The 25,438-nt window shown below is 33.3% G+C and overlaps 2 protein-coding genes across 2 annotated transcripts in view; one reads left to right on the top strand and one right to left on the bottom strand.

Moving 5' to 3' along the window:
- Sec5 (exocyst complex component secretory 5) overlaps nucleotides 1–25,438 on the top strand; it is a 305,887-nt gene that overhangs the window by 229,381 nt on the left and 51,068 nt on the right. The window lies entirely within an intron of this gene.
- LOC145317115 (uncharacterized) lies at nucleotides 11,361–24,031 on the bottom strand. Its single transcript, XM_080158017.1, has 12 exons — nucleotides 23,029–24,031; nucleotides 21,438–22,076; nucleotides 20,397–20,547; nucleotides 19,960–20,037; nucleotides 19,325–19,407; nucleotides 18,777–18,962; nucleotides 17,571–18,014; nucleotides 16,719–16,869; nucleotides 16,269–16,346; nucleotides 15,425–15,507; nucleotides 12,905–14,923; nucleotides 11,361–12,093 (listed from the first exon to the last, which is right to left on the bottom strand). The coding sequence occupies exons 1-12, from the start codon at nucleotides 23,935–23,937 to the stop codon at nucleotides 11,422–11,424; spliced, it is 5,493 nt and encodes a 1,830-aa protein (XP_080014143.1). The 5' UTR covers nucleotides 23,938–24,031; the 3' UTR covers nucleotides 11,361–11,421.

Here is a 25,438-nt window from a genome sequence, read left to right as displayed (position 1 = left end):
AATTATAGATAGATACAGAGTATGAGAGATACAATGATAGATAGATACAGAGTATGAGAGATACAATGATAGAATATATAGAGTATGATAGATACAATGATAGAATATATAGAGTTTGATAGATACAATGATAGATAGATACAGAGTATTATAGATAGATACAGAGTATGATAGATACAATTATAGATAGATACAGAGTATGAGAGATACAATGATAGATAGATACAGAGTATGAGAGATACAATGATAGATAGATACAGAGTATGAGAGATACAATGATAGATAGATACATAGTATGAGAGATACAATGATAGATAGATACATAGTATGAGAGATACAATGATAGATAGATACATAGTATGAGAGATACAATGATAGATAGATACAGAGTATGAGAGATTCAATGATAAATAGATACAGAGTAGTTGCAGTGTAACACGCTCAATCGCACATAGCATTATTAAGTTGACACCCAACAGACAATCAACTCTTTGATTACACGATCTTGATCTGGAAGTTCTAACTGTACATGATAATGAGTTGCGCTTGTTTTGGGCCAACGTTCTCCTGATAGTCCTGGGAATAGTCACAACAAATTTTATACAGAGAAATTTCATAAATACGATGTCTCTTTGTGGTTTCGTTGAAATACTTATATTATACAATTGATAATATTCCCTTTAAACCAAATTAGTATTTGATTTTTTTTATTTGGGGGATGGGGGAGGGTTGTTGATTTATTTTATTTAACCCTTACAGATCGGGGGGGGGGTCATATTGACCCCCCCCATCTGTTTTTTCAATGTCATTTTTTTTGTAGGTGAGATAGAGAGTTGTGACTTCATGACTTTTTAAGTTAAGTAATTATACGTCGGCAAGAGTTGATCTTATAAGGATATCTGGTCTGTGTCGGTCGTGGCGTCCGGTCAAAGTCGGTTAGGTGGAACCAAATTTAGAAAAAATTCTAAATAAATCTTAATTTCTACATTATGACTTTTGTTTATAAGGTAGAAACCTAAAATTTTTTTGGTGAATACTTAGATATCAATGACCTTCTGAGAAAAGTGGTGTTATGACCGTTTGACCGCTCCCTGACCGACTATATGACCGATTTTTGTCCGGCTTTTACTACAGACATATATCATGAATATCGTGGTTTCTATTACAGCTAGAGGCCTAAAATTTTTTTTGGTAAATCCTTGAGCAACAGTAAACAGATAAAAATATTAATTGGCGCCGCCAACCGCCGTTTTACCGCCGTAACCGCCGAAAATGGCGGTTTCCGTTATTTGCCGTTTTTCGGCGATGATCTGAAAAGTAATTTTTTTGTTATTAAAAATAAAAGTTCGTCCTAAAATTTGGTCATCCTAGCTGGAAAATTTGCCGCTCTACAGCTGTTTTAATATTTAGCGGCTGGCCGCTAAAAAGCGGCTAAGGAGCGGTCTGACCGCTATGACTAGAAAAAGTAATTTTCTCTAAAAATACACATGAACCACCAGAAAAAAATTGTATGTCTCTAACTGTAACAGGAGCCGAGATAGAGGGGGGGTCAATATTGACCCCCCCCCCCCCGATCTATTAAGGTGGGAATAGAGGCCCGATCTGTAAGGGTTAATTACTCGTATGACGAATATTATAAAAAAAAAAATATATGGACTATTACGAAGTATCCTTGAAAATTTCAGCTAGTTAAATTTACACTTCTGCTTGATAAGACAGAAGGCTGTTGTTTTTGTGAAGAAATATTACAAATGAACGTCTAGTCTATTACTTTCTTTGTCTGTCCGTCTGTAACGCTATAAATAGCAAGCAATTAGGGAAGTAGGGAAAATTGCACAGTAAATCATAATTATATCCAAAGTTTTATGATCACGCTCTCTTATTCGGTGGCTTAAAACTTAAGGTACTTTTAAAAGGCTTTATTGTTTGGTTCAAACAATTCGTGTCCTAACTTTCAACCAATAATTTTTTGAATAAACATCTCAAATTTCTAGTAAAGATTCTCCATATTTAAGAATATTTCAAACAAAATGTAATTCATGGCATAATTGTATGAAATTCTTGAAAATTACTCTTTGAGAAAAATTTTATTTTTAGCCAAAATTTAGAGATATTTTGTAGATAAGAACATATAAATATGTTAAAACTGAATATAAGTATCATATATAACAAGGATGATAAAATGCATAAAAGTGAATCTAAAGAATAACATTTTTATATACTTTATTTGGCCGCATTTACCTTTTCAGTCGCATTCATGAAAATATTTGTATCTAATTATACTAGGGGCGCAACCGCTATATCTTCATTGGTATTAACTATATGAAATAGAATATGAATAATAATATGGTCAAGCTGATATCTGTAATCGATTTGAGAACCGAGATCACGTTGGTAGATTAGTAGATAAACAGACGGACATATGCTTAAAGCAGAAAAGTTTTGCACAGAAAATATCAGGGCTCGGCAGCCGCAGCTAAGCCTCAAATTTGAACCCGTTTGGATACCATTTGGTTGGGATTGCCAAACTTGTATAAGACTTAGACTTCCAGCTAATTTTTAAAATTGTAAAAGGTTGATTTCCCTCAGGCTTACATGCGACTGCCGAGCCCTGGAAAATATAGGGTTGATAAATTTAAATTTAACCACCTCTGTTTTTATATTCAAATTGCAATTCCTTGTGAGTCCAATTTTTTTTGCAGAATTTTTTACAATTATTTTCAATGCATGCAAAGGTCTTTCTTTCTCTTTTTTTTTACTATTTCTCATTTTTCTTTCTTCTACCTTTTTAGTAGCAAAGCTACTCTATAATTCTAAGGGTTACTTCGTCGTCAGTAAATAACAGAAACATAAATTTGTCAGATAGACTGCTGAAATTTACCCTGTATTAATAGGCATTCAGTTTACAATGTACTTGGTTCGTCTTTATGTCGGTCATGCTACAAAAGATATGTAATATCATATTTAAAGGTTTCGTGATTTTCTATATATTTATAATTTTTTCCCTCTCTTTTTATTATTAGGGAAAATCTTCACTCTCCGTTAGTCAATATATTTTTTGTGCTTCGCTACTTGAAGTTGTCATCTTTGCCCATGTTTTACTTTTATATATTCTTGTTTTTTTACTATATATACATCTATCAATCTTTTTGCTTTAAAGAGTTACAATGTGGAACTGTGAAGAAACGACGGCGCACCGCCGATATCGCCCAATTGTTTTTTGGCGGGAAACGGCGGTAGCGACTGTTTCACTAACTTTTCTTCTCAGTTCCACATTGTACCTCTTTGAAGCGACCGTCATTTCAAATTTCAGTGCTGTAACTCTTTTTTAAGTTGAATTCCCGTAGTTTTGATTTCAAAAAGTGTCACAACCGCCCCCTCCCTTTAACCTAATCAATCTAGCGCGGTTAACTAGATCTTACGTATAATCAGGACTGACAGACATTTTTTAATTTTATATTTTAATTTCAACTTTTTGACAAACTTGTTATCTGACTATTGGATTATTCGATTGAGCCATTTAAATTTGGGGTTTAGGTATCTTTTTAGTGCTCTACTTCAGTAATTTCTTCCTTTTAAAACCTTTAGCAAAAGATGTTTTACTTCACTTTATAAAATAGCTACTTTTTATTATTAAAGAAGAAGCAATTAAAATTTATTGACAAAAATTCTGAAAAAATGTATTTTTAATTTATTTATTTCAATCATCTTTGACCGTTATTGTCCTACTTTATTCTCTCCTTTTGTTTCTCAACTATTTCTGTGTCTCTTTTTTTTTCTTTACCATTCCCTTTTTTGGTAGGTCCTCTCTCCTTTTCTCTCTCTCTCTCAGAATTGCTCTAGTTCTCTTGCCACCGTAAGGACTCTCAATCCAGGGATTTTGAGATAAGACAATTGACAAAAAAAATCAATCTTTTCCCCCCTCAAAAAAAATTATTGTGTCTTTTATAGTTGGAAAATATTGGGATGAAAAAGGGGTTGTATAATTATTAAACTGCTATTGTCCTCTCCATCCGTGGTGGTACCCGAGAGCCATATGTGCGTGGGTTTGTGTGCGTCTGTGCGCATGTTAAACAGTACTACAGCAATGGATTTAAAATATGTGGATATTGTGACAGGGGAATTTTGTAGTCATTTTAGTAGTCAACATGTGTCAAAACGTTCCTCTATGGTAAAGTCAAAGGCGCGAGAGGGGTAACGTTACAATAGCTGAGAGAAACATTTAATTATGGTATATTTCAGGGTATGCTAGAATTTCTTACAATATCCTCATATTTTATATCCATTGCTGCAGCTTAGCCATTGAACTAACCAAAACAGAGATCTTTTTAACAATGAGGTTGCACATTTATTGATATTTCAACTTGACAAAATTACATATAACTGATGATACTTTTTTTTTGGAAAAGTAAAATTTGTTTACTTTCAGTCACTCATTTTGGTTATAGAGGTTTTCTAAACTATCAGAGGAATCACTTTGACCACAAAACAATTTTTTCATATTCTTTTAAGATAAACATAAAATGATTAACATATCTATAATACAAAGTAGCTTGATGTCTGTCTATCCGTCTGAAGCTTAAGATCTCAGTAACCGCTGAACCGATTGGGCTCTACTCTTCAGGGAATATACTGACTGGTCCTGTGATGGTTTTAAGCTATTTTCCCGGGGGTGATTGGACACCACAAACACCCCCAAAAACTAAAATAAAACCACCCCCCAAAAAAATATTTACATTTTTTGTAAAATCTCAGTAACTGCTGAACCGATTGGGCTCTATTCTTCAGGGAATATACCTACTGGTCCTCTGGTGGTTTTAAGCTATTTTCTTGGGGGGGAAGGGGGACACCCCAACCCCCCCAAAAATAAAAAATAAATTCCCACTTCCAAAATTTTAAATTTTTTTATTTATTTTTGTAAACAAAAACCAGTAATTGGGGTCAGAGAACCCCACTGCACCATGGGGGGAAGCCCCCATGAATCCCCGCCCCCCCCCCTCCAAAAAAAAAATAATTACAAATTTTAATTTTTGTGTAACCTGAGTTTAGTTTTTAGGAATTAAAATTTTTGTGTGTACTGCAAACAACCTGGGTTTAATTTTTACGAATTGAAATTTTTGTGCATACAGTGAACAACCTGGGTTTAATTTTACCACAGAGTAATTAAACAAAGAATAACTTTTTTTGAATATTTCTATTTAGGAGGGTTGACTTCACATTACTTCATAGGGCTAAGCCCCCAGAGGCTAGGGGCGAAGCCACTAGTAATCAAATAAACAACCCCTTTCCCATTTTTATGTCGGACAAACTCTGGTTAAAAAATTTCTGTGCTATTTGCGAATTTTAAGGGATAATACAATGGATGATAAACTATTTTTCACCTCTACTTATGATAAACCTATAGGTATGCAGATTATAAATGTTAGTGGAAAAGTTCGTACACTGCTAGTTAGCACACACCATTCAACATATTTAATAAAAATCACCAGAGTTTATAAATCAACGAATAAGAGAACGTGTTAAAAAAAAACTTGATACCATCATAAATTAAAGTCTAATATCCCCTCCCTTCCATAAATTTCCTAAGTTAAGAGCGCGACGTGCTATTCTATACTATAGTATACACACACGCCTATGGCTTACATCACAATCAGAACTTCAAAGGTTATAAAAGTGGTCCTTGCTATTGCCCCCCCCCCCCACTCATGAAATATCAACCACTATCTTCCCTATTTCATACATATGACTGGAAAATAATTTAACATGCTACTTAACATAGCAATAAACTTGTTTTTCATTATAAATGATAAATATAACAGCAGAAGTTACAAAATCAAGATCTTACATAATAATTTTACATTGTTTAAACATTTAAATCTGATTACAATTTTGATAACAAATGTACTTGAATTAAAGAGTTAGATCTTATGTCGGTTTTTTCAGCAATGATTTTTTATAGTTATGGTTTTTTTACGTAATTAAATCATGTAGACCAAAGAATTAAATGGATTTATTGCTTTAGATGGCCAATCAGACATAAAAATCCGTCCAACCTACAAATAATTGCTTGCAGACGAACTTACGAAGATTTTTTCTTTTTTAGTAAACTTGAAATGACATCGACAAAATTTTGGAAGAATTTTCCCAAGCAAAGTTATATTCAAAGAAATTCAGACAGACATCGCTCTAATATAATGGATATATAATGTACGTGGATATAATGACAGGGATAAATAATCGTCAGATTAGGTTGCTAACATGAACATCATTTAATGGCCAGTTCGTTCATCCAGTAGGAGGAGATGGAGTGAAGGGGGCGATCGTTATTTTATCCAGCTATAAGTTTCATTTAATTAGAGTATAGGATAGTCTGGTGTAAGATCCAAGTAATAATAAATCCATTTTTAATTTTTATTTGTAACATGGATGAAAATTAAAACAAAGCTGCCCTTTTGTACAAAAATTTGTACACTTTATAACCAAATGTGGTCAAATTGTTCCTACACTACACTGTGTTACTATTTGTATAATTATGGAACACCAAAACCTAAATCTACACTGATATTAAGCATAATAATTGAGCATACAAGAATGTTTATTTGACCTTCTCCGAGCTTATCTCATATTATTATTGTAACAATATCTGAGATATTCATCTTAATACCAAATATAATCTAGAGACATAATACAGCTTTACTACTCCCCCCTCCAACCAACAAACTTCCAATCCTTGCCCCCATCAGGCCTTCTTTATATTCAAATGGAGTCATTTTTGTCAAGCCTTTAAATTTATGCCCCATATTGTCTTTACAGCGAGACTATTTAGTGTCAGATATAGTTTAGTATATTCGTGTACGTGCCTTCATGCCTTTAAAGCGAAACTTTCCTAGCAACTTTGGTCTGTCCGTCCGTATCGGATAGCTCTGATAGTTAATTTAGACATGTTATAATTGTCTTTGAATGTTGATTCCTAAAGTTGTTAGGTATAATTTAATTTTTGGTACCACTTTTGTTAGTGGCGAAACTACTCTATATTTATAATTCAAATTGTCCGTCGGTCTGATAGAGACAAGTGGGGGAAACGTGATTTTCTCGGCTCCTATGACAGATGGAAGGCTGAAACTTTTTGACAACATTCCCATCACTAAGGAGCAAAATTAACTAACACATCCAAGGCTTTTTAAAAGTTTAAAAAATAAATCTTTTTTTTTTTTGGGGGGGGGGGCTAATTTTTTTCTAGGGGCGATTGCTCTTGGGAGGGTGGTGGTACCCTCCCAAAAAAGTTATAAACCTTCCCGGGACCTTTGAGAAACTACCCTTTTAAGGAGAACCCGATCGGTTCAGTGGTTAGCGAGATCCTTCGGTACAAACATACAAACACACAGACAAACAGAGCTGGATCTTTAAATCATTTCAATGGTGCGCCAAATCAGGGTGCGCCGAATTTCAGCCAATCACAACGCGGCATTTCATAAAATGCTGTGCTCTCATTGGTGGAAAGTTGGTTCACCCCGATTTTGGCGGGGCTCTGTATTACAATAGGAACGTTCAAGCTTTTCATCTAGAGGAGAGAGGTAAAAATCCTATTTGTTTTTTTTTTTTTTGGGGGGGGGGGGGAGTGTTAAAATACATATTTTTGGAGCGAAACGCGAAAATTTTACCTGAATTTTTAGAAAAAGGTACATTAAACTATGCAACGAAGTAGCAAATTCTTTTTGGATGACCTCCGAATTAGTTGCCGAATATGTACGCAGTTTCCTGAGTGTTTCCCCATCCTAGCTCAATATTTACTACTAGCTAAAAAAGCTTCAAACTTTAAAAAAAATATCAAAATTTGAAAAATTCAAATTTATAATGTATAAATCGTTTATACATTCAAATTTAGATTTTTTGAGGGAAGTTTGAAGATTTTTAGCTAGTAGTAAATATTGAGCTAGGATGAGGAAACACTCAGGAAACTGCGTACACATTCGGCAACTAATTCGGAGGTCATCTCTTTTTGGTTATTTAACCCTTAACAGTCGGGCCCTTTGCCGCACCTTACACAGTTCGTTCGAAGGTGCTTTGACTTTAGTGTTAGAACCTAAATTGGGACATAGTGCATTTCATTACCCTAGGTTAGGTAACTTCATTTCACTTTTCAATAAAATCTAAAATGCAGCCGTTTTTGAGAAAATTAGATTTGAAAATTTCAAGTTCAATTTTCACCCACTAGGAGTCAACGCATAACCATGACAAGAAAAGCAAAGATTATTTATTTATTATTTTCAACAAGTTTGCTTATAAGTTCTTCATATAACCACTCCTGAAGTGAGTTGATTCATGGCCATTTTTATCAGTTGCTTTGCTAAGGTCACAGAAATCATATATAGAGAGGTTTTATGACAAACTTTATAAAAGCAAAGTTGTTCAAAAATTTAAGTAATTAATCATTGCTTTTCTTGTCATGATTATGCGGTGATTCATAGTGGGTGAAAATTGAACTTTAAATTTTAAATATAATTTTCTCAAAAACGGCTGCATTTTAGATTTTATTGAAAAGTGAAATGAAGTTACCTAACCTAGGGTAATGAAATGAGCTATGTCCCAATTTAGGTTCTGACACAAAAGTCAAAGCACCTTCATACGCACTGTGCTTAATCAGTCGGGGGTGGGGGGGCGTTCAACGCCCCCCATCCCCTATTAATTATCTCAGTTCCTATTAGAGCTAGAGGGCTAAATTTTGTTGTGCAAGTCCCCTGTTAGATAATGAATTTCCGACCTTAAGTACGTCAAAGTCAATTTTCGCTTCCTTCACTCTTATTTAACAACCTTTGTTTTTAGGTCCTTTTTTACTTAAAAATTTCAAACGGCTGTAATTTTCTTATTTTTGAAGCTAGAAGAACAATTGTTTTGCAGAAAATGTTTATCTTTGTAGAAAATTTATATTAGAAATATCAAAATATAAATTTCAGCGGTCGCAGCTGTACTTGGCAGCTGCCAGCCGCCGCAGTCGGCGGTAAAACGGCGGCCGATCGTTATGAAATTTTAATACGTTATGTAAACATGTAAGAAAAGCTTAAGTTTAAAATTTGAAGTCTCTAAGTCAAAAATTGCGGCCACAGGAGCCTTTTATAGATTTCTAGAGATCTGGAGGATCAGGACATGCCGGATCTTACCTGGAACCTGAAATTGACTTGAACACCTGTTTTTTATATGAGGAGTTATTACTAGGGGATATTTAAGTATTTTGGTAAGATAAAATGCTTTGTTTAAGTCAAAAAGATATTTTTGCTCTTTACCTGGATGACCCTGCCAGGTTTGCTGGCATCCTGTGCCCGCCAGGATGGAGATATTCAAAAAACTCCAACTCTCAGTTATGTGTCTTACCCATACTTAAAACGTCACGGAGTTTGGGCTCTTCATCTTTCACACACAGAAAATAAGATTGAAAAAAACGGGGGGGGGGGGGCGTTGAATACTCCCCCCCCCCCCCGTCCCGACCGTTAAGGGTTAAGAGGTTATAGCGTTGTAACAACCCAACCAAAAAATATTATGGTGGTGCGTTAAACGTAAAAAATCTCTATAGCAGATTTTTTTCTACCCATTTATCAAAATGAAAAGATTGAAACATAAATTTATTAATGTGTTATAATACACGATAAGCAACATGTAAAAAGTAGGTATAAAAAAATTACAATAACACATTTCAATAGAGTAAAAAATATTTACACGATGGCTAAAAAAACGGATATAAAAAATAGGGTTGGGCCGGATATCCGGCCATTTTCAATATCCGGCCGGATACCGGATGTTGAAACTATCCGGCCGGATATCCGGCTCTATAATTTTTTATACTTTACACCAAAAATCTCTGCTTTTTAAAATTTTAAATTGCTATAATTTTCTTATTATTGAAGCTAGAAGAACATTTCTTCTGAACAAGTTTAACTTTATGTAAATTTATAAAAGATTTCTGAAAAATTTTTTTTTGCTACTTTAGTATCTGGTAATTTGGCCGGTTATCCGGCCGGATAGCCGGTAATTTGGCCGGATAACCGGATATTTGCCGGATATCCGGCCGTTTACCGGATATCCGGCGTTTGAAAGCAGCCGGATATCCGGTATCCGGCCAAAAAAGTATCCGGCCCAACCCTAATAAAAAATAAGCAAATATGGCAGTATTTCGCCCCAGGCCTAATTATTAAAAATTAACCTAAACTGCTCAATTGCAGTTCATTTGATTTTCAATGAATATTCACAATACAAACGTAAAAAAATTTCCAATAATAATGTAACAAGGTTGACAACATCCATAAAAGTGAAGATCTAAAATAAGAGTAGGATAAATAAAAAATTGGTAATAAGCACGTTCAAAATGGACATACTGACTTTTGGTAACGATTATATAGTTGGAACGCTTTGCATATAGCACCTAAAAGTTACGGTAATCACGATGCCAAGTTTGAAATAGACAGTACAATTCTAACATTACTAAATTGACTTCAAAGAAAGTGAAAATTTTTTGAGATGACCTTCGGACTTATGGTAAAAATTATAGAGTTGCAACGTTGTCGTACCTAACTGTTAGAGGAAATATTTTGCCAATTGATAGAATTCTTACATGCCAAAATTTACGATAAGAGCTAACCGCCGTTACAGACGGAAGGACCCTAACTGGAGAAAGGCTTCACTTATAAAAATTTTTACTACTATAAACAATGTTAAAGGGGAATATGCACGAACGAGAGCAAGTTATTTCAAACACCTTAATTTCAGCAAAAATGCTTATAATTGTGTAATATATAGTATATACTATGTTCTCTTTAAGTAAAGTTAAATGAACGGAAAAATTTTGTTTTGAAGAAAAAAAGGAAAATGTAGTTGCCACTATAGATTATCTAAAAGCAGTAGGCATGATATCTGGACTGAAAGGTAAAAAATACCAGCAGAAATTGAAAGAGCTCTATCTACTTATATTTGAGAAGTGTCATAATTTCTGACCATGGAGTGATCCTTCATGCTTCAATCGAAAGAACAGAACTATCCAGAAATGTATTCAGTGTTAGAGCAGCTTAATTCTGGAATGTTCTTCAAAAAGTACGTTATATCATCTACGTTTTAGAAAAGGCAAAATAGTTATATTCAGACCTCTTAATATGTACCTACTTGGGAGTATATAAACAATAAATGCTAAGATACAAAAACAAGCTTTTGTGATATACGCCAACCAAACGATTGATACATTCAATAACAAATCATTTTAATTTTTTCCATTTCTAAAGTTATATCTAACAGAAGTCAGGTTATTCATCCTAAAGTGTGAAACATTATTGATGGAAGGTGCTTTACTTCACTTGCTCTCATTTCTGCATATTCCCCTTAAATTTTCTTTCACATAATACAAATGCTATTTATGCGTTAAAATAGATTATTTCTTCTTCATATTTCATAGTCATCAAAGTTGACTCTGCTTCCAGTTGTAACAAACTGGCTAACATTAGTAGTATCTAGAGGATCAAAACTTTCAATATTATCCTCTTCATAGCCCTGATAGTACAGGTCTTCACTTTCACAGGGAACATACTCCGTAAAATAATCCCCCTCCGCCATACCTTCGTTTGTTTCAATGTCCGTTAAACCAACATACATGTTGCTCAAATGCTCGCGTTTTTTGTGTCTTGTCAAAGATTGTTTTAATTTAAACTCCTTGTAGCAAATGTCACATTGAAAACTGTTCTTGGTTATTGATTTGCTGGAATGATCCTGTTGGCTGCCAGATTTTGCCGTGGTTTTATGTTCTTCCAACATGTGATGATTTAGGCTATCAATTAAAAGAAAAGTTTTATTGCAAATGTCACAACAGTAAACATTATTAACTTGATGTCCCTCGCGCGAATGTTTCATCATGCTTTCTCGACTGGTGAACACGATACAACAAATTTCACATTTAAACAGAAAATTTGTATCAGCACCATGGACAGATTTGAAATGTTCAATAAGGTTTCTCCTTCCAGGAACTGCAGTGTCACAAATACTACAGATATTAATTTCAATGTCCATGGTTGTTGAAGCCTGTGCAGATGTCACTTGTTCAGATATCTGCTCATTCACCTACATTTTGGGTTTAGTTGAATTATATGTTTCAATAGGTATTTTGTTTTTTATGAAAGTGTGTCCAACTTAAAAAGGTATTTCTAGCATTGGAAAATTATGTTTATATTTAGTCCCATGTGGCTAATTTATAATAAAACGAGCAACTAAATTTAAGACGATATCATTTCTCCAAGCACAGCTCTTTCCTAAAATATCCAACTTTTTAAATTTGATTTTAATAATAAAATAAAAAATAACTTTCCCTATCGAACTAATTGTGTACACTTTCTAGACAATTTAGTCCAATTAAATTGTTGGGGATCTACAAAGTTTTTAGTTACTAAAAAGAAAATTTAAAAAAGGGACTATGCACGAACAAGAGCAAGTAAATTTAAGCATCTTCCAGGGTATATTTCTAGTGATTTTTTAGCCGTGTTATTTTATTTTGTCTTTTGAATTCAACAGAACATTTGATGACATTGGGCCAAAAAATGTTCCGGTAATACCTAATAAATTTTTTTTTTATAAAAAAAAACATGGTAAACCATAATTTTTTTAGTCGATATAACTATATTAAACACAAAACTAGTCTTTTCACCAAAAAACTCAAGTTCACAGCGGAAAGGTTCCTAAAATCACTTACTCTTGTTCGTGCATAGTCCCCTTTTGTGTCACTTTAAGTATTTCAGCTTCAGGTCTGATTTTAAATATTTATATAAAATTTATCTATTATTGAGACAAATTAAATACATTGAATGAATTTGGAAGTGGTGCTATCCATAAGAAAAATAAACAGTAAAAATCTTGAAAAAATATCAACTAATCCCACCTTGTCTACATTTGCCGTTCCACCTCCCTCAGTCCTGTGGTGCATCTTTTTGTGTCTATTCAAACTACTTTTGTTTCTGTATGCCATATTGCACAGATCACACTGAAAGTATCTAATATTAGTTCCGGTCAAATCTAATATTTGATTGGCTTGATTGTTAACAACATTGCTAGGCGTTGCTTGAGTATTTGACTGATGCTTATTTACCAGCAACTGTTGTGGTGTTGTCTCTTTTGGAGGTAGATTCATATTTTGTGTGGGATTCACTGCTTGTTGTTGAGTCATATCACCCATGAGTTGCTCCAATAACTCACTTCTAACATCTGTAATGTGCAGATTTTTCGGCAATATCAATCTAGGTGATTTTCCAATTTGTGGGACTTGAGGTACTTGCTCCTGTTGTTGGTAAAATACAATATTCTGGTAAGCCGGTTGGACTATAGGAACATTAGACTGTTGGGGAACCACTGGAGCTGAGGCTTGAAACATTTGCGGTAATATTACAACATTGGCTTGAGTTACACCATATGGTGAAATAGAATGGTTTGTTATTCTTTCTGAACTTGAAATAGTTTGGTTTTCTTCCTCAACCTCAATGATCTCCGGTTCTGAAGGCGGTAATTTATTGCTATCTTTACTTCTTTGTTGGTTAGGAAACTGTAATACATTAGATTTATCAGCTTGCAGAGAATTAATCTTTACTTTATGAACAGCTTCCTTGTGTCTAGTCAAATCCGACTTCTTTATGTATCTTAGTCCACAAATATCACATGGATTCTTTCTAGTAGGATCGTGTAATCTTTTATGCGCGTAATATAAATTCTCACTCTTTAATTCTTTATTGCATTCCTCACATTTAAATGGGTGATTATTTGAGATAATTACACTGCGTCCATAACCGCCAAATTTCTCATTGGTTTGTATATTACTACTAGTAACCATTATATTGTGATGAATTTTCTCATTAGTTTGCATATTATGACCAACAACAACATTCTTTATATTGTAAACTTTCTCACTAGTTTGCATATTATTACCAGTATTCTTTAAATTGTGAACTATTGATTTGTGGTTTATTAAATCATTCAGAATTAGAAAACTGGATCCACATACATCACAGACATTCTTTGCCGTATAATTGTGCCTAGAGATTTTGTGTGCCAATAGCCGATACTCAGTTAAAAAACTTGAATTGCAATCACTACAAAAATATCTTTGTTCAGGGGTCTTGTCTTCTTTGTTAGTAGTTAAATCATCTTTCTCATGTGAAAAAAATTTGATCATTGCAGCCTCAGAAGTAGATAAATGTTCCACACTTTTATTCTGATAACTTGATAGTCTTTTATTTAGAACAAACATATTGTCATTGCTTTCAACATGTTCTGTGATTCTTTCATGTTCTTCATTCTTGATTTTATTAGTCTTATCATTCGTCTCAATGTTTTTCACAAGATTCCTCTCTTTCAGTAATTTTTCTTTCCGTACATTGCAAACATCAACTCTTACTTTCTTGACATGAAATTCAGGCTTATCTTCCACTTCCACATTATCTTCAGTAGCATTGTATGTTTCTGACAGTTTCGTATCTTTATTGACTGTAACTATGCCCGACGCTCTTACTGATTCATTAGTCATTACGTTACATATGTCTATTCTTACTTTCTTATTTTTCAATAATGCCTCATTTTCTTCTTCGATAGAGTCATCAGTGTTATTGTATATTTCTGATAGTTTTCTCTTTCCATTATAAATTAGTGTAGGTGACTCTTTAGGTATGTTTCCATTGTGAAAACTTTTAATATGCCGTTTTAGATCTGAAGGAAACCTAAACCTATAGGAACACAAATTACAAGGAATTGGTCGAGATGGATCGTGCATCTTTTTATGCGTCAGAAGGGAATCACTCTTTGTAAAAGATAGACTACAGGTATCACATGTAAATTGCTTGAGTTGCGTTGCATCTTGATTATTCTTGACATCTTGAGGATCATTCTGATTAGTAATTGATAATTGAAAATCCTGAAATAGAATTAATATTCGGTGAGTGGTTCAGTGGTATATGGCTTAGTCACAAGTCACATAAAGCATTTTATAATGGAATTTACCCTCTTAAGCCATACTTCATTAATGAATTAAATAAGGACATATGAAAAAAAACAAAATATGTTTAAAAATTAAGAGTGTAAGGCAAAGTATTGTCTAAAAGTACTCTAGGATAAAATATTTCGGATCATGGAATGAAAACGAAGTAGCGGGTTTCGTCCGTAATTTCACAGTAGCTCTTGATAGGTTATTTTGGATTAGGTAAATGTTAATTATAGACCCGCAGGTTTAGGGCCCCCCGCAGGGGCTAGAAATAGAAGAAAAGCTTCGTTTTCTTTCCATGACCCAATATTTACTTCAAAACGGAATAGCAACTATGCAGGATTCCATTTAATAGATTAATACGGCTTATTAAAAGGTTTATTGAGGTTAGATTAAGATAGCCCCTCGGAGTAATATTACAAAAAATATAACTACCTTTAATTGTTGAGGAATTTCTAAAGATTTATTTGGAACAATGGCGGAGTATTCCGAATTTAATGCTGTAATTTCATTCATACCTAGAATAACAAATATAAATTAATTCTAAAACGTTATTTCATACCTACCTAAGATAAAAAAATATAAAAAAAAAACTTTAAATCGGTGAAAGAAGTGAAAAATATTTGCCTAAAAATGCATAAAAAAAAGGAAACTGGCAGTTAATTTTAAAGGTTTAATTATACGATAAATATCTAACGGCTAAGAAACGCAATTAAATTATAGACAACCAGGCACCACTCAGCCAATTACATTAAAGAAAAGATCTAAATAATTCTTTCTTACTAATTGAGATACCATTAATTTTTGGAAAAAAAATGTGATGGAAAACAACAAATTTTATAGATCCACACTTTTACACCAATGTGACAGACAAACATTTAGTAGGTAGATCATACTAATGATGTTAAGAAAAAAATGCAGTTCACGATGAAATGTTCCTGGTAACGATTATCTTCAAAGATCTATGAACTTTAAAGGCTGCTGACGGCCAAACGGTGGAACGTATACATTATGCCCACGCGTTTTTTTTTCTCTCTATAATTAAGCTTTCCCTGTGTATCATTGGATCTTAACTATTCCTGATCATTTATAGGCCTTCTTATGCCGCTTAAAACGGTGTGCTGGTACGACATGTACGTTCAACCGTTTGGCAGCTAGCAACTTTTTAAATTCATGAATAATCGTTACCAGGAACATTTTACAGTGAACTTCACCTTAATTGGTGGAAAGGTTAAAAATAAACATGCATTAATTATCAAAGTTAGTAAAAACTTCTTACATTGGTGTAAGGAGTTTTTCATCTTGTGGAAGTTGGTCAAGTCTGCAATAAGCTCATTATACTCCAAACAAATCTCATCTAAAATTTTAAAAATAATCAATAAAAATAAAAATTATAGTTGTAATGTTGAATTACAAGTAAAAGTTTCAATTCAATTTATAAGAAAATGCAGGAAATACCTAATCTTCATAAAAAACTTTATTACAAAAACTTTACTTTTGATATACGGGGTCAAGTGGATGGCCAAGATTGACGCAGTTTTACTATAAGTCACAATGAAATATTACTGAGACAAAAGATATTGTTTTTTTTTTTTCTGTACAACTATTTACAAGAAAGATTTAATAAAAGGAAAATTTATTGTGAAACGTACAAAGCTGAAGTTAACACCCATGACTTGGTAGTGCTATCGTTTTTTTTCAGCTCAATCTATTTGTAAAAAGTAATAACCTGTGGCTGGGATCTTGCGGCCGATGCCTAGCTCAGACAGTTTGTTCTCCATATCCTTGGTCATCTTCAAGTCCACGCCTATGAGTTTTTTCATCTGCTGGGAGCGCAGAGACACCTCGCTACTTGGCTGGTCACAATCTTTGCTGTCAACCTAATACATTAACATTCATAATATAATAGCAGATATCTGAAAGTGGTAGTTCCATGAAGTGCATATAAATTAAAATCAAGATCTTCAGTATTTTTCTGTATCAACAAAAATATTTACACTTTTAAGGCATATGTTCAAAAAGTTATAAGAAATGGGGTGGGTCGATTTTAGACATTTTTAATAAGACCATAGCGGGAACTTGCACTTGATTTTTATAGGTATAATACACCTCTGGATGATTTAAAATTTATCCTAAGACTAAAAACCGTTGGCTACCACACATACATACAATTGTATAACTATTTATGAATAGGAGTCGAAAATTTATAATTTATTGAATCAGAACTATAACTCCATGGTGCTCCCTGAACAAGCCTTTAGAAGTAAAATTAGAAACTGTTGTCCGTTACAAAATATCTCGTTTCTAGCCTTAGAAATGACTAAAAAAACACCATTTTTAGGTTTTGTTTGAAAATTGGACAACTTTAAAAGGTTTTTTGGTCATTTCTAAGGCTAGGAACGAGATATTTTGAAACAGACAATAGTTTCTGATTCCTTTCCTGAAGGCTTTTTTTCACGGAGCACAATGAAGCCATTGTTCTGATGCAATAGAGTGATAAAATGAGAGAATTTGATAGCTGATCTCTATAGGTTGAACAGACTAAAATAATAAAGTAGTTGTGCGTCAAACAATATTTTACCTTATTCTTCCATATCACATTCTTTGCTTTGTCATCATTCATATGACCCCCAGAAAACAATCTTGATAGAATATAACTTTGTTGTTTGAATTCTTCTGGTTCAGGGGGAGAGTGTTTTAAATAAGATTGTGCCTTCGTGGGTGTAGACGATTGTGGATCAGCCTCTGTGGGTGTAGATGATACACCCCTATACGAACAGTACTTTTGTCGATGCCGTTTTAGATGACTATTTGCAATAAATCTAAATGAACATTTTTCACATGAGTATTTGCGCGTTTTATCATGAAATCCCTGGTGCCTCATCAAGGCAGTTTCATTGTTGTATGTGTGACTACACAAATCACATGCAAATTGGCGTGATTGATTAACAGAACAATTTTTAGAGGGGGATTTGGAAGTTTCATCATTGGTCAGCAAATCATTATTTCTTGAATTCTTTGTCACCTACAAAAAAACAAAGAATAAAAGTTTGTTAATATTAAAATATTTTTACTGTTATTTATTTACTGTAGAAACTCTGCTTTAACGAACAACGAGAAAAAAATATTTTGTTTATTTTCAGCTGATTTTAGAGGGCAGTCTTAGTAAGTACTAAGGTATCTCACCAAAACAGCTGAAATTATTTTATTTTATTAATGTTATTTTAAAATTAAGTTAGTTGTTGGTTATAACTATATGTAGCAAAAACTACCTTTCTAAAATAGCTTAGGTACTGTTTTTCAATAAAAATTTAGATTGTTAAAGGTCTTATTTTGCAAAAATGGACCACAGTGCTATTGTACTTCGATGTTAAAATCTCATTTTAAACATAAGAAATTCTTAGTTTTTGAATGGGACTATGCACGAACGAGAGCAAGTAATGTTAAGGACCTTGGAAATACTATTAAATGTTTTGTTATGTTCAACGTGAATTTAAATCACAAAAAAATATTTAATGTTATAAAAGACAAGTACATTAATCACTATTATATTGATTACTATCCCTTTTAATAAATATATGACGTAATTCACAAAAGTCTACTTTTGTGTCTTAAAGTTTGATTATCTAAAGTGCTAATTCATTTTACATTTTTTTTTAACAGACCTAGGTAAAACTTGATATTAATTCGTTTTTTTTCTGTAGGTACTTTAAAGAAACATAGTATATTCAATATAAAAAGCTTGACATCACTTGCTCTCGTATGTACATAGTCCCTTTTCATTTACCTTAAAACGACAATATCTTATTTTGTGCTCCTTCAGATGACTCTTGTTTATATATCTATATCCACACAGATCACAGGAATATTTACGGGATGGATTGTGCAATTTTTCATGTTTTATCAAAGCCTTAAGAAGGTTGAAAGATTTTCCACATGTTTTGCATGACAACTTTATTCCTATTGGCTCAGTCTGAAAATAGATAATGATTAGTTGTCATAAAAACTAATGCTTTGTGAAAATAAAAGAAGTGTTAGACAAGGATGTCCAAGGAGGTGTGTGAAAAGGGATGATTGCCCCAATCAAACGAATTTAAGCAAATTTTCCCCCGGGGTAAACATGTGATAACAGAGCAAAATTGTGGTTACGTACCGACAAAAACTTTTTGTAGACCATCGTTTTAGATGTCCCAACGAACATACAAATGACGAGAAAGTACTAAAAGTTAATGAAAAATATATGCATTTTATTCAAAAAGAAAATTACTATCCATCAATAGTTTATAATACGTAAATTACTATCATTCGAGGACAACTGCCCTCCTAGCAACTTACCTCCCATTGTTGAGGAATTTCTAAAGATTTATTTGGCACTATGGATGAGTATTCGGTATTTAAAGCTGCCATTTCAGTCATACCTAGGTAAACAAATATGAATAAAATTATTTATTTTATTATCATCACACTAGCGGCCTTTCCCCTAGATTCTTTCGGCTCTGTATTCGAAGGGGGGGGGGGGGGGAAGATAAAAATAGGATAAAGGTATTCATCTAAAATCTAAAAGTACAATAAAACTTTCCTAATATGAAGAACTCGATCGGTTCAGTTGTTAGCGAGAATTTAAAGTACAAACAAAGTCTACCCTTTTGTTACTTTTAAAATCAATATCTACCGTAATAATCTGGGATGTAAAGGTATAAGACAATGGCCGATAAATTGTTGTGCAATTGCATCCCAAATGATGATACACAAAATTACCCCTTCTGTAGATTAAAATTAGTAAATGAAATCAAAATTCAAAAACAGTCCCCATGGGTGTTAAGCCAAAGAAAACGCTATTATAAGACTTTGGGGACTAGTGTAATAAACAGCCCAATGTCCCTTTTCTCCCTGGTATAATACAGTTTGAGTCAAGACGATCCAATCATCTAGCTGACATTTAAAGTCTTTACTTGGAGCCTAATACTTACACTGATGTAAAGAATTTTGAATCTCGTGTAGGATTCTCAAGTCAGACATAAGCTCATTGTATTCTTCACAAATCTCATCTAAAAGAGAGAAAAATGAATCTTATACAAAAGAGAACAGACAAAAAGCGTTATCCTACGGATAATTTACTTTATTTTATCTAAAAATTGCCCGTTGAGGTGGAATTTTTGTGATTTTTCAAAGATTTTAAGTATTATTTAATCAAAAGTTTTTATTGGATGACGTTTTTTGCATCCCCCTAATCCTTTTCAAAAAAAATCTAAGGTATTTTCATTATTTTTAGACATAGGATATATCAGGAAAGACTGTACAGTGTACAACTCTTAAACAGACATTTGAATTCATAATGACATAGAGCTAATATGAAGTGAAATCACTGTGTATTTCAACTCTTTGCAATTTGTCGAATCGATATAACCTGTGGCTGGAATTTTGTTGCTGATGCCTAGCTCAGCCAATTTGTTCTCCATGTCCTTGGTCATCTTCAAGTCCACGCCTTTGGTACTCTGCATCTGCTGGGAGCGCAGAGTCACCACGCCACTTGACTGGTCAGAATGTTTGTCATTAACCTAATACAATTTTGAACAAAGGTCAGTTTGTTGACACGGAAATATTAAAACCAAATATCCCTTTCCCCCTGACCTAAAGCATAAAAAAAATCATCCATATTCGTTATCTAAAATGAAGGTGTAAAAATACCTTTACTAGTTCTTTAATAGATTCAGTAAGTGAATGATTAAGACGCCTTCTTACAGGCCTTAGGATTTGAATGGGTTAAATTAACCAAAACTTTTAAATTAATAAAAAAACACACTTAAGGAAGTGACGCTGCCAGTTTTAAAACCAGCAGAAATACAACTAGATGTTTTTACGTCAAAATGTATAAACTTCAGAAGAAATAGGTAAAAACAGTTAGGTATACTTAGAGTAACTGCCATAAATACATACAACTTGGACAATTATACATTTAATAATTTATGTCCAGTTATAAAAATCCATGTCAAATTATACACCTGCAATACAAAGAGAGAGGGGACAATGGGCTGTTTATTACACTAGTTTCCAAAGTTTTACAATAACGTTTTCTTATTCGTTAGCTTAATAACTTTAGGGACTTTAACTGAATTTTGATTGGTTGGTTTATTAAGTTGAGCGTTCAAACGTTTTAACCACAAATTTTTATCTACAGAAGGAGTAATTTTGTGTTTCATCATTGGGGATGTAATTGTACATCTATTTATCGGCCATTGTCTTATCTCTATAGATCCCTGGCTGGCATACGTGTGCAAGGTGTAAGTGACAATGGGTGGAATCTTTTTAAAAAGACATTGTTCTGTGAATTATTCAACAGATAACAGAAATTGGAGCTCTTAAAAAAGAATATTTCCTTTTTCCTATGGGTGTATCTCAATCCTATACAAGAGAATGCATGGTGAAACAAGACTCTAAACAAGTGTACCTCATCTACAGCATTGAATACACTAAATTCTGAGGTTGGTGCTTCATCTGTTTCTGTCCCATCACTATCATCATTGTTCGTGTCTTCTTCCGTTAAATATTTCTTTTTAATCAACTCGATGAATGATGTACTTTTGCCAGCAAAAATATTTTTTACATCAATCCTCAAATTTTTTCGAGAAAGATTAGCTTTGTAATCAAAATCATTAATGTCGCACGAGTTAACAATGTCATTTGTTTTTGCAACAGGTGGCAATGGTTCTAATGACACTGGAACTGGTATCTTATTGCTATGAGCTCGAGATTTGTGTCTTTTCAGGAAATCTTCCGACAAGAAAATCAGGGTGCAAATATCACAGGTATAGTGGACAACTTTATCACTATCATGTTCTTTCTCATTTGAACGTTCTTTCTTTTCATTATTTTCTTTTTCATTGCAATTTTTTCGAACAGATAAAGATTCATTATCAGACAAACTAGATATGCTCTCGTTACAGGAGGACGATTTCTGATTTTTATGTTTCAATTTTTGATGGCGTGTCAAACTAGAACTAACTTCGTAGGATAAAGAGCAAATTTTACAACGAAATTTTTTACTTTCTGATTCTCCAGTCTTCTTATTTTCCTTGTCACTAGCTGCCTAAAATTAAAATATTGGTATTATGAAGATTTTTAAAAATGAGTGGTAATAATTGAAAAGGAGCAATGTATTAAGTATCGAAAAAAAAGTGGAACAATATTGCATTTTATGATAAAAATTTGCTTTTTATCTGTACAAATGCTACCTATTAATTTTGAGTCGTGCAGTAAAGGAGATACAACGCGTACTATACTCATTATTTGAAATCAAATCTTTAAAGGGGAGAGGCGGATGTGTCACTTTTTGAAACCAAAAGTAAAACGTGCATGATCTCAGCCTATAAAAGAGTTACAACTCTAAAATTCGGCACAGCAGTTGCTTTAGTGGAGAACAATATGGAACTGTGAAGAAACGGCGGAGGCCGAAATTTTTTTTTGCCTTTTCTCGCCATATTAGACTATTTTCAATCATCTGAGATAAACTTTTTTTTTCATAAAAATTTCGCTTATATTTTCACTTGACACTTGAAAGATTTTACACTTGCAATTTTTTTTTAATATTGACATGTTTGAAATATTACAAGTGTCACGTGAAAATATAAGGGAAATTTTTATGAAAAAAAAGTTCATGTGATATTGAGAACTGTCTAATTTGGCGAAAAAAATCGGCGGGAAACGGCGGTTTCAGGCGGGGGCGGCGGCGCCGTTTCTTAACAGTTCCATATTGTTAACCACAAAAGCAACTGCAGTGCCGAATTTTAGAGCTGTAACTCTTTTATGGGCTGAGATCATGCACATTTTACTTTTCGTTTCAAAAAGTGGCACATCCGCCTCCCCCCTTTATATTCAAATCTAAGTCTTTTACTAGCTTTTATATAAAGCCTCAAGCGAATTTCTATCTGATAGTTGTTGCGGTTCCTAATCATAAAAGAATACATTTTAAAAATGATAGGAAAATTTATCCCAAAACTAACGGACATATCGTGCAAAAGAAAGCTTATGAAAATAAGTACCTTTTGTTCTTTGACTTCAGTTGTCAAACTTTCCTTCGTTGTCACGTCAAGTTTATGGACATTTCTTTTGTGTTTCTTTAAATCTGAACCTGTCTTGAATCTAAAAGAACAAAGATCACAAGGATATTTTCTGGACACATTATGAAGATTTTTGTGTCTCATAAAATTATTTTGCGAAGAAAATTTTGCATTGCAAATTTCACAACCATACAATTTAGGTGGCAGACTTGCAGAATGGTCGACATTTTTGTCAGTCGCATTTTCAGAATCTTCTTGCTTCTTGCCTATGTTAACTTTATGAACATTTCTTTTGTGTCTGTTTAGATTTGAACGGTATTTAAATTTAAAGGAGCAAAGATCACAGGGAAATTTTCCGGACTTATTATGGAGTTTTGCTGTGCAAAATTTGGTTTGAAGTTTTTTTGATTGGTCACCATTTTTGACCGTAACATTTTGAGCATCACTTTTAGGTAATTGTTTTCCTTTATGAGACACATTCACTATCCATTCCTCTTTATAAGAAACATTTTGGAATTTCACAGATTTCTTGTTAGATGATGAGGTGGTTTTATCATTTGTTTCCTCAACGTTATTTCCAAAATCAGAATTGTCAATTTCTGATTTTCTGTCGATTGATGAGGCTTCTTTGCCATTAGTTTCCTCGTTGGCCCCCACGTCACTTTCAAGATCTGACTCCTTGGTTTCTGATTTATCATCTTCATGGTTTGTTTCCACCTCGCGGTCAACATCAGGTTCACTATAATCATCATTTTCAGAATCAGAATGAACTACATCAGTTTCATCAGGTTGCGAGGACCCAAAATATGGATGGTACTTTTTCATATGATTTTGTACATCTTGTAAGGGTACCGCCTTAGTACAAACGATACACTTGGATGTTCCTGACATTTTCCCAACTTAAATGACAATGTTCTTAGCCATTTAACAGATATTTTAAATAAACTTTCATTGCAAATCTGAAAAAAAATCATCATGTAAACTTTATTATTCCCGCGATTGTAGCGTAACTGAACGTAAGTAGCACATCCACTCGTCGTTGGGGGATGTGTTGACATGTGTTCCACAATCTTGGCCCAAACTGCAGCATAGCTCATGACGTTATAAGTTACACCTACTGCTCCGGCCTTGGTCAGATACACTAAGTTAGTAATATATAATAAGAGTATATAAGGGGTATGAATTTAGCTTATACCAATAACGAAATCAACACGACCAAAACACGTAACCTATACGGTTTTCAGCTGCCGTTGGGGGTCAACACATAGTAGAATTTACGACCTTTATCCCCCCCAAATATTATTTTAGATTTATTAATTTCACTTATTCCTGGTATGATTTTGTCCAAAACAGGCGCAACTCATTACAATAAACATGTAGAAATTTCAAACGAAGAATTGGTTGTCTGTAATATTGTTAGTGCCTTTGGGAACTACTTTAAGGAAAGGCCCTATGTTGTGTAACCATCGTCTCAAAAGGTATTTTTGTGCAACATTGATTAACATTAAAATTGCTATGCTGTTTTTACTAATACTTCAATATTTTTGAACTAAAATTAAAGTTGTTTGTTTCATTAATCATTATTCAAAAACTAATTTAGCGTTGGGGAACAGTAAAGCCAATTTTCTTTCTCATTTTTTAGGATAAAAACCACTTTTTTTTGTATTTTCTTCTTTACTTCGGAAGATTGTAGAAAATAGCAGACGATATGGAAACGGCTATAAAACTTACGGACATTTCCTGCTATTACAAATTTTCCTCACTTTCAAATCTGTTTTAATTTCAAAAATTTTCAAAATTAATTAGGTAAATACCATGAAAATATCCAAAAATAAACCTTATAAAAATACTTATTGAAACGCATAAGATTTTTTGAAAAAGATCAGTCAAATCGATGTTTAAATTTTAGATCAAAATATAGAGAGAAAATACTTTAAACTGGTAAATTGAAAAAGACGACATTTACAAATAATATTAATAGAGCATCTCGATCCCCTAAATGCACTGCACAAGACATTGCATATGATTATGCAGTGTTTTTTGCTTAATATTCCACCCACTTATTGACAGAAATAGATCATTTATATTTCTAATTTTGTTTTTAATAATCTAAGCTTGTTCTGCGGTATTATTATAAATATACCAATAAAGAAAAGTCAAATATTATAAAGCAAATTAAAGTTGTTTGCGCGTTTTAGTGTGCTGTGCACTTCCTGTCTTTTAATAGTTCTACGCCCCTAGAGTCCTCTAGGTGCACTGCATGTATGTGTGGAGTGAAGAGAAGTAATTGTTTTCTATATGGGTGACTTCTCTTGGGAGGTAATCCCCCTCCCTCCTAAAAAAATAGTTATTAACCTTCCCAGGACCTATGAAAAACTACACCGTAAAAGAG

The sequence above is a fragment of the Acartia tonsa genome, chromosome 4 (assembly GCF_053477335.1).
Source record: "Acartia tonsa isolate MP-2025a chromosome 4, ASM5347733v1, whole genome shotgun sequence".
Classification (NCBI taxonomy): domain Eukaryota; kingdom Metazoa; phylum Arthropoda; class Copepoda; order Calanoida; family Acartiidae; genus Acartia; species Acartia tonsa.
This window is presented reverse-complemented; position numbering and strand designations above follow the sequence as displayed.

What these genes read in the sequence shown, in the direction of transcription:
- LOC145317115 (XM_080158017.1), bottom strand. Translation starts at nt 23,937, where the DNA reads ATGTCAGGAACATCCAAGTGTATCGTTTGTACTAAGGCGGTACCCTTA. An exon ending in TCAAAATTCTTTACATCAGT is followed by an intron (nt 19,408 to 19,959) that starts GTAAGTATTAGG and finishes TTGTTTACCTAG; the next exon opens with GTATGACTGAAATGGCAGCT. An exon ending in ATGTGATATGGAAGAATAAG is followed by an intron (nt 16,870 to 17,570) that starts GTAAAATATTGT and finishes TTAATGTATTAG; the next exon opens with GTTGACAGCAAAGATTGTGA.